The sequence below is a fragment of the Spermophilus citellus genome, assembly GCF_964194105.1.
Source record: "Spermophilus citellus genome assembly, chromosome: 3".
Lineage (NCBI taxonomy): Eukaryota > Metazoa > Chordata > Mammalia > Rodentia > Sciuridae > Spermophilus > Spermophilus citellus.
In genome coordinates, this window is record NC_138184.1 from 217,395,467 (window position 1) to 217,405,981 (window position 10,515).

Here is a 10,515-nt window from a genome sequence, read left to right on the forward strand (position 1 = left end):
TAATCACACCAGATGAAAGTAGCACCAGTACTACTCTATCTCTCTCTGTTCCCAGCTCAATTTTTCTTCACAGCACTCTGCGCTCATTTGCCATATGCATTTGTTTACCTCTCCTGCACCCCAATAGAATATGTAACCAGAGAGCAAGGACTTTTTTCTGCTCATTGCTATATTCCTAGCACCAAGAGAAGAGCCTGGTATACAACAAACTAGACCAAAGTCAACATCATACTTAAATATAAAACACAAGAACAAAAACCAAAATTACAAAATACTAGACATCAGCTACCAAATTGGCAAATTTTTAATTTTTACAACTGTTTAGTGGGCTGGGCTCAGTGGTACAGTAGTTGCCTAGCAAGTATGAGGCACTGGGTTCAATTGTCAGCACCCCATATAAATATATAAAATAAATAAAATAAAAATAAATATAATAAATAAAGGTCCATATAAATAAATAAAATATAAATATAAATAAATAAAATAAAGGTCCATCAACAACTTTTAGTGATTAAAGTATACTTCAAACATTAAAATAAAAGGTTTCTTTTTAAATCCTCGGTGCACAGAAAACTCACATTTTCGGATCCATACACAGGTAACCAGTACCCAAGAGGAAGACACAAAACATTCCCTGTACCCAAGAAGTTCCCTCTCAGCCAATAACCCCCAGAAAACACTCTCTGGCTTCTATCCTTCAATTATACCTGTACTTGAATTTCACAAAAATGGAATCAAACAGTATACTCCTTTGTGCCTGGCTTCTTTTCCATTTTACATCTCTGACATTCATCCACAATGGTGCATATATCAATAGAGTATTCTTTTTTATTGCTGAGTAGCATTCCACTCTATGAATATATTACAAATTATCCAAACTACTGTTGGTGATATTTATGTTGTTCCAGTTCAGGGACTGCTATAAATAGTTGGTTGGCTTTTTTTTTTTTTAAGTTATTGATGGACTTTTTTTTTTTTAAGTGGTGCTGAGGATCAAACACAGTGCCTCACACATGCTAGGCAAGTGCTCTACCACTGAGCATACCCCAGCTGTATGAATAATTTTGGATATTTCTTTTGGTGAGAATATTCACTTATCTACAGAGCAGCAAAGTTTCTATTTGTTTTGAGGGTAAAAATGAATAACACCTTAGATTGGTAAGGATGCAAGGAACCAGAAGGTGGGCAATGCTGATGAGAACATAAATTGGAATAACCTTTTTAGAGGACAATCTGCTAGTAGACACAGAAAATCTAAAAACATCCGTACCTTCTGACCAAAAATTCTAGCTCAAGGAAAACTCTTATTGAGAACTGGCACATGCCAGGTCTTCTTCTAAGTGTTTCATGTGTATTGACTATCTGGTTTACTCTACAGAATAGAGATATCCACAATAATTTCTTAAAAATATGTCAATCATACCATTAATAAATACAAGAAAGTAGTAAAGCAACTGTTAATAAGGGAATGATTTTCAAGCATATAGTACTTTCATGGAATTAAATACTATGCTATCACTAAAAAGGTTTTCAAAGAACATTAAAGATATAGGGAAAGTACACGTTAATGGAAAATTTAGTTAACAATAGAATGCATAAAACAAATACCAATTTTTTTAAAAAAAGGATATACATGCCAGGCACAGTGCAATATGCCTATAATTCTAGCTACTCAAGAAGATGAAGCAGTAGAATTGCAAGTTCAATTCTTAAAATAAAAAATAAAAAGGGTTGGGGATGTAAAGTGTCCCTGAATTCAATCTGGGGTGTGGTGAGGAAGAATATACCTAGAGGCATACCTCAAATATTAAAAATAGAGGTTATCTCTGGAAGACATGGCCCTTTGTATTACTTTTCAATTTTCCCAAATTACTTTTAGAAATAAAAAGAATATGAGATTTTAAAAATCAATAAACAAACTTTTTTAGTTTGGGGCTGAGTTTGGGGTTCAGTGGTAGAGTGCTTGTCTCGCACAGTGAAGCACTGGGTTCAATCCCCAGCACCACATAAAAATAATAAAGTCATGTCCATCTACAACTAAAAACATATTTTTAAAAAATGTTTGATTTTAATGGGAACACAGCAGACACTCTAAGACAATTTACTTAGGGCAGTGATACAGTTTTTCATGGGATGATGTCAAAGTTCTATAGAAAGTCATGGAGCCTGAACATTAGAGAGTGAGGCATTATCAGGAAGAACCTCCATTGTCCTACTTCCACCCAGGACTTGGAAAGGAAGAATTTCATCTCTAGGTTGGAAGGAACTTTCCCGGGGAAAATTATGCTAATTCCTCAGCTAGGGTAGCAATTATACACCACACCATACCTGGTGAGTGTTCTTTCTTCCATTCTCTTGCATAAAGGCCTGGGTGGATGAAGGGATGGGAACTCCTGAATACCAAGGATGCACACCCAGACCTGGAAGAAGCTGTTCCATTCCCCCTGCAGCCTTGCTGAAAAACATCAAGGAAGGACCTTTCTTCCATCAGAAGAAATTATGACAACTTTTCAGATTTCTGAGTATCAGAAACTCCAAGCAGGATGAATCAAAATTTATACTGATTCACTGACTCCTCAAATTTAAAAAGTTCTTTTATTTAAAGAAATAAAACTATCAAAAAATTTTCCAGATAAAGGCAATTCTCTGTATCCAACTTCTTACTCCCCTGCTTTCTCCTCTGCTGATGCCACTTCTGTAAACTATAAGACATCTGAGCATGGGTATTGAAGATATACCTTAGTCTTTTAGGTGCCAATTCTCTTATATTTGCTTAATAATTAGTATATAAGAAAGAGTCTGGGGCTGGGGTTGTGACTCAGCGGTAGAGTGCTCCATGGTGCATGTGAGGCCCTTGGTTCAATCCTTAGCACCACATAAAAATAAATAAAACAAAGGTATTGTGTCCAATTATAACTAAAAAATAAATATCTTTAAAAAAACAAGAAAGTCTGATGTGTTAAAATATATGTGTGTGTATGTATATGTATGTATATATATGTATATATACATACATATGTGTATATATACATATATATATATATATACACATATATATGTGTGTGTATATAATTTCGTGGTACACTAAACGGTGGAGGCACAGTGGCACACACCTGTAACCCCAGCTGAGAAAGGAGGATCACAAGTTCAAAGACAGCCTCAGCAAAGGTGAAGCACTAAGCAACTCAGTGAGACCCTGACTCTAAATAAAATACAAAATAGGGCTGGGGCTGGGGCTCAGTGGTAGAGTGCCCTGAGTTCAATCCCCAATACCAAAAAGAAAAAAAAAAAATACTGAGCCCAAGAAAATTACATAGATCCTAAATTACCAATAATCTAATTCATTATTTTTTTAATTCTTAAGAATTAAACTTACTAAAAAAAATACTCCTTTGAAAGGCAGGAAATATCAGTAAATTTTCTAACTTTTGAATCTGAATAACATTAAAGTTTCCATTATTGGTGGTCACAAAGACCTTGGGCTCAAAAAGTACTATTTTAGGGTCACTTTCACAAACATGAAGTCACACACATGTGACAAAGCAGAGGACACCTGTTTTGGCCTCTCTGTGTCTCATTCACATATGTCCTCTTTATTTCCTATTCAATTTCTCCTGTTTACAAATGTGTACTTATACATGTAACAAAAAATTCTCCAGAAAATACCTGAAGCTTGTTGGGTATAGTATTAGGTTATCTAAATTAAGATTTAAAAAGCTCTAGTCTAAAATTTACTACCCATCAAATCTCTATATTGCATAGTGGAGCAAGTTTCTTATGCAGCTTAAAGAACCTCAATTTCAAAAAACAGTTCATTGAAAACAAACATTTACATAATCACTATGGATTCTAATTCTTATTCTATACAGAACTTACATGCTTGGATTATTCTCTATTCTGGTTGCTTAGAACATTTTACAAACAAAGGATGTAGAGTTAGAATTGGAAAGATTTTATATCTTCAAACTTCACTTTTATATATAATCAAAATATAGGAAAACATCAGTTTAAACTTAAAAAAATTTATGGATAGTTTACTCTTAATCACAAGTGCCAAAACTGCAATAATATTCCTCCACCACTTATCAGACTCTTAAGAGATTGCCTTATATAAAATGAGGATGCTGCCCTTCTTCTAAAGTGACAATGTGTTGTCTTGTTTTCTGTCGCCAGAATCCTCTAACCTGGTTAAGTAAAACTAAGTGTACTTCAAAATTAAGTAAACTATACCTAGAACTCAATGCCAAAAAGAACCTTGTAATTTAAATGGTTTTCTCTCGCCGGACCAGTAGAGGGAGACTAAGACATCTGGCCTGGTCGTGCACTGTTTCTGTAAAATTGGGGAGGGGGGAGCGGAGGCTGTATTTAAATGTCCTGCTGTCAATCAAAGGACACTTCCTACAATCACAGTCACCATAACAGCTACTACTCGCGAGCGTGCTCTCGCCAAGATACACCACCCAACGGTGCCTAGGAAACCGGCTTCACCTAAAGGTGACCGCAGGCTTTGCCACAACACCCAAATAAGGACTTTGGGAGCCCAACCTCAACTAGTTTCTTTGTTTAAAAGCCTACGAATCCTCCCACGCCGGAGTCAAGAGGCTGTGGCGCCGCCCTTTATTAGCCTCACACTTTGATTACAAAACACACGAGTCGGCGGCCTGGCTGCGGAGGCGGCCCGAGCTTTCACAAACGTCAAACCCGAGGCTCGGCGCAATCAGAAGGCAACGTCCGCCACCGCCGCCGCAGCGGCCCCAAAGTTGGACGCCCCGGCGCCCCGGTCGCCGCCGCGGGCCGTCCTGATGTCGCCGGCCCGCGGGCGACTGCAACCGCACTCTTTGTAAAGTTTGAGCCGCCGCGTGAGGACTACGCGGGGGGTCGGGAGGAGCTGTCCCCTCGCCCCGCCGCCCACTCCCTCCGCCCACCCCCGGCGGCAGGGGGTGTGTTGCCGGGTGGGCCGTCCCGGAGCCGACCTGCCGCCGCGCCGGGCCCCCGCCGCCCGCACCTCGCAGGTCCGCGAGAGTGCCTCAACTGTTGCTCTGTTTACTCGCCCAGCCCCGCCGCGCCGCTCCGCCGCCCCCGTCCCGCCGCCCGACGACCGAGGAAGTTTGATAAAGATGGAAAGGGGGCGCGACGCGATGCGACCCGCGGCGGGGACACGCGCGGCCAGAGCGAGCGCTGACGCCCGGAAGCAAGGCAGGCGCGGCGGCCGGCCGGGCAGGCGGCTGGGCGGCCGGCGAGTCGGGCCGGAGCCCCGGGCGCAGCGGGGAGGGGCGGCGGCGGCCCGGGCGGCGGCGGGCGAGGGGCTGCGGGCCCTACCGGCGCCCGCCGCCGTCCCCGCCGCGCCGCCCGGAGCGTCCCCTCGGCCAGGGTTTCCCCTGCCAACTTCTCCGCCGGCCCCCTTTGTTCCTGTTTGTTGTGGCGACTCTTCGCCCGGGCCGGGCGAGCCCACCGGCTCCCCTCGGCAGCCTGCCCGGCGAGCCCGGGGCCCCGCGCGCCCCTCCACCCGGCCTGAGGGCTCCGCGCCGGGGCCGTAGGGTGCGGGGCAAGGCGCGGCGGCCCGGCCGGAGGGAGGCGCGGCCGGCCAGCCGCCGGCGGCAGCGGCAGCTGGTCGGTGGCCGGCGACGGGGCTGAGGGGGTTTATTTACCTGCCGTGGAACCAGTCCTTGCAGATATCGCACTCGATCATGAAGCGGTTCACGTCGTACGGCTGCCGGCACACACAGTACACGGGCGGGGGCGGCGGGGGCGCCGAGGCCCGACCCGGGGCCCCCACCGACACGGCTGCCGCGGCGGCTCCAGCTGCTGCTCCCGCGGCCACCGCCGCCGCCGCTCCGGCCATCTTTAAAAAACACACACACGCTCGCTCGCTGCTCCGCTAGCCGACTGGAGCGAGCGCAGCCGCCAGCCAGCGCCGCCTCCTGCAGCAGCAGGAGCAGCAGCCGCGGCGGCGGCGGCGGCGGCCTCGGCGCCTCAGTGCGCGCGCGCGCGCGCGAGGCCGCGGCGGCGGGGGTGTGGGCGGCGCGCGCGACGCGCGAGGCCGGGCCCGGCTGCTTCCGGCGCTCTGCGCGGGGCCGTGCGTCTCGCGCACGTCGTCGCCTCGCGGCGCGCGTCCCCCGCTCGCTCCGCGGCGGCCTGAAGGAACTCTCCGCCGAAGGGCGCCCGGGGCCGGAGAGGCGGAGGCGGCGTCAGGACACGCGCAACGGCATCGAGCGCGCGGCTGCGGACGAAGGAGGACGGCGGGCGCGTGCGAGGCGCCGGCTTCGTTATATCTGAGTGGAAGCCGAGGTCGGGGGAAGTTCCTGCCGAGTGAAGAAGGGCCGGTGTTGCGTCTGTGTTCTGAGACGCGGAAGCTAGGAAGTTTCAGCCCGCTAGTGTCGCCTCGCCACCAGGGGAATCTGAGATCAATTAGCGGCCGCCCACGGGTGACAGGAGATGCCGCCCCGCGTCCTGTGGGGGGGCCCAGCCGAAGTGACTCGCCGGGCGGCTGTGTCCTTCCGAAGTGGAGGGACGCGCGGTGCAGTCCAAACTTCGGGAAGTGTCGTCCCCGAATTCCCAGCGAGCAGCTAGGAAATAGGAGTGTTGATGGGGCTGCTGTTGGGTAGAGGGTTGTCCCCAAGAGGGATTCATTAATGTCTGTCACCGAAGGAACCAGCCCTGGCATGGGGCTGTTGGCGAAAGGAATGGAGGAGAACCTGTGTGTTTATAAGTAACCTGTCTGAACTTTAAATGCTCCCAATTCCCCAGTTGGGAAGCTCGATATAAAATTCGAAATGACTTCCCTGCGAAGAGAAATAGTACAAAAAGTGGCTCTTACAGTGCTCAGTGCATCATGGGCCATCTATTAATATTTTTGAAGGATGCAATTGAGAGCCAAATGTAAGATGATAAAATGAAGGACTAGGGCTGGGGATGTGGCTCAAGCGGTAGCGCGCTCGCCTGGCATGCGTGCGGCCCGGGTTCGATCCTCAGCACCACATACAAACAACGATGTTGTGTCCTCCGAAAACTAAAAAATAAATATTTTTAAAAAATGAAAGACTAAAGCAGTTCAAGGGTGGGGCTGCCGAAGTGCTCTGGTTTAGACGGAGGGGAGTGAAGGAAAGGGAGGGGCACGGGGAAGGAAGGACAGTGGAACGTATCAGACATTATATGATTACACCATAGCTGAAATTCCACATCATGTACAACCAGAAGAATGAGGAGTTAAACTCCATTTATGTGTGATGTCAAAATGTATTCTACTGTCATTATAAATAATTAGAACCAAAAAAGAAAAAATAAGCAGTTTACAGGGCTGGGGTTGTGGCTCAGCTGTATAGCGCTTGCCTAGCATGTGCGTGCGAGGGGCTGGTTCGATCTTCAGTACCACATAAAAATAAATAAAGGTGTTGTGTCCAACTACAGCTGTGTGTGTGTGTGTAGCAGTTAACAAATGTTGATTTTACAAAGACTGCCTTGGAAGTATAATTATGATAATTGAAAGGGATTTTTTTTTAGAGAGAGAATTTTTTAATATTTATTTTTTAGTTTTCCGTGGACACAACATCTTTATTTTTATGTGGTGCTGAGGATCAAACCCAGCGCCCCGTGCATGCCAGGCGAGCACCACATCCCCAGCCCATGTTAAGAACTTTCGAACGGAATATTTGTGCAGAATTTCTGTAGGCCTATCACTAGGAAGAAACTAAGTAACTTTTATTAGGGAACTATGGAGGGTGGTCCATCTCACTCCCGCAGGCAGAGACTCACTAAACTATTCTTACCTCCTTTTCATAGTTGGGATAAGCAAGTAACTTGCCTGAAGTCTCACAGATACAGTTGAAATTACAATTCTTTTTCTACTGCACCAATGTTTGTCACATATATCATTGCAGGAAAAGAAAAACACAGAAATTATAGTTGACAACAAACTGAATTAGTGTGAAACATTTCTACTGGAGAAAAAAAAGAAAAGTACTATACTTTTGCATTTGATCAGAGATACCATAGATAGGTGGAGTGGAAAGAGCCCTCCCTGCATTTAGAGCCTGCTTTATAAAGGATGTGCGACTTCGGGAAGTCACTCCATCCCTCTTGAACTAGATCCCTGAAGATATGTTAAAGAAAAATTACGGATAATAATTATATTTATATAGTTGTTGATGGACCTTTGTTTTATTTATTTTACCTGTGGTGCTGAGAATCGAACCCAATGCTAGGCAAGTGCTCTACCACTAAGCCACAACCCTAGCCCACCTTCCCTAATTATTTCACTGAAGTTTTACAAAAAGCAAAAGAGAATTTTTTTATTTTTATTTTTTATTTTATTTAAAGACAGGGTCTCACAGAGTTGTTTAGCACCTTGCTAAATTGCTGAGGATGGCTTTGAATTCGCAATCCTCCTGCCGCCTTCTTCTGAGCCGGTGGGATTACAGGTGTGCGGTCCGCCCAGCAAGAGAATATATTTTTAATTTTATATTTTGTAGAGGGTGTGTGCAGTCAGGGGACCACACAGCATAATCAGTGAAGGGGAGACAGCCAGAGCTATGATAGAGTCTGAGGAGTGCATACATGAACGAAAATGCCTGGTGTGAGGTGTTCTCTGGAAGCTAACTGCCTTTGAGAGGGCAGCATAGAAGGGCAGTGGTTTGTAGAGAGCAACTGAGCAGAGCAGGAGGCTGCTGCAGCAAGATATGGTCATGTAGCGAGGCTTGATCAAATAACTGAATATGTTAAGGAAAATAGCCAGATTTCTTATTGTTGAGAAAATGAATTGCAAATATGGAAAGGTAAAACAAGAAAACCTTTTGATGGACTAGGAGTGGTGGTACCAATCTATTTGTAGAAATAGATTCTGGGTACGTAAGTACACACATTCTCTTTCCCTTGTCAAGACCCAGGAGTGAATCCACAAAACAATTAGTACAACTAGCCCAGACCTCGGCTTCTAAGTACCATTCTCCACTTTTCCTCTTGGTAAAATAGTTGATTCCAGAACTGAAGAAGTGAAGATATGAGCCCGAAGCCTCTAGTCGTACTAAGAACATGCTCAAAGAATAATGGGGCACGTCAGAAGGGAACAGGCCAGCTTTTAAGTGGCCAACTTGAGAACAAATGAGCTTAAAAACAATATATATAAAATACTATATGCATATAGTATTTTGACCCATTGAACAGTAAAAGCATACAGATGTAAATAAATACATAAACTGGAAGTTTGATAAGGATTTGGATATATACATAGTTTTTAAAATATCTCCCCACAGAATTCTTAATAATTATAGGGGGAACTACAGAAAATCTATAGTGTGGAAAACCAGACATCATCTTAATCAAGTAATCAAGTGCTTTCAAAATGGGAAAAACTGAAATCACATTCCATCTGATGGAAAAGTACTAGCAACCCTCCTCTGCATTTCTGCCCAGTCTACTTAATTGAGTTTCCAGTTTGGAAATGCAGCTAGTTTTAAAGGTATATGAAGAGAGCAGTAAATAATATAAACACTGTAAGGCACACAGATCTGCCAAGAAGGTTAAAGAAAGTGTAAATACAAATATTTGACTTTGAGAACAAAGGGATAAAGGCTACAATTCTGGATAATGCAAAATATCCATAATAATCAAACTCATGGGTTTGGATTCCACAACCTATATCTCTTAGGACAACTTATGCTTGGGTTTTAGTTTTCTCATTTTAATGGGGATGATAATATTTTCCTCACAGGTTGCCTGCATTAAATGAGAGAACAAATTGCTGAGCACAGTTCTTAGCACATCATAAGCCATATAGCTGCTAACTATAGTTATGAATAATCATTTTTGCTTGTTTATTAAAGACCAAAGACCCTTTCTGCCTCTGATGCTACCATGGCGCCTATGTAAAACCTTGTGGCAAAGGGAAAAAAAAAAAAGAAGAAGAAGAAGAAGAAGCATGTTATAAAGTTCACCTTTGAATGCACCCACCCTGCGCAGAAGATGGAATCATGGACACTGCCAGTTTTGAGCAGCTTCTCCAAGACAGAATTGAATAGAAAAGCTGTGAATCTCTGTGGGGTGGTTGTGACCATCGAAAAGAGCAAGAGCAAGATCATTGTAACACCTGAGGTGGCTTTTTCCAAAAGGTATTTGAAATATCTCACCCCCTGCCCCCCAAAAAAATTGAAGACTAGTCTACATAACTGGTTGCACACAGTCACTAAATGCAGAGAGTTATGAATTACATTACTTCCAGATTAACCAGGATGAAGAAAAGGAGGGAGATGAGGATTAAAACTTTTTTATTTGAAATATTTTGTAAGAGGTCTTGAATAAAACTTGGGAACCAAAAATAAAATAAAAAAGACTGTAGAAAGCTTAGAAAATTAGGATAAAGAAAAAGAGAGGATGGGGACATAGCTCATTGGTACAGTGTTTGCCTTGCATGCACAGAGCCCTGGGCTCAATCCCTAGTACCACCAAAAGAAGAGAGAGAGAGAGAGAGAGAGAGAGAGAGAGATAGATAGATGAGAACACACTAGGAGAGCATAAGAAAGA

The 10,515-nt window shown here is 44.4% G+C and overlaps 1 protein-coding gene and 1 pseudogene across 2 annotated transcripts in view; one reads left to right on the forward strand and one right to left on the reverse strand.

The window, feature by feature from the left end:
• Positions 1-6,897, reverse strand: part of KDM7A (lysine demethylase 7A) — an 84,625-nt gene extending 77,728 nt beyond the window's left edge. Inside the window, exon 1 of the mRNA XM_081287463.1 lies at positions 5,649-6,897. Coding sequence (XP_081143589.1) covers positions 5,649-5,842 — 194 coding nt within the window. The 5' untranslated portion in view covers positions 5,843-6,897. The remainder of the gene's footprint in view (positions 1-5,648) is intronic.
• Positions 6,898-9,867: 2,970 nt separating this feature from the next.
• Positions 9,868-10,252, forward strand: LOC308643494 (large ribosomal subunit protein eL22-like; annotated as a pseudogene). Its single transcript has one exon. The product of its transcript is annotated as a large ribosomal subunit protein eL22-like (transcript).
• Positions 10,253-10,515: the final 263 nt, after the last annotated feature.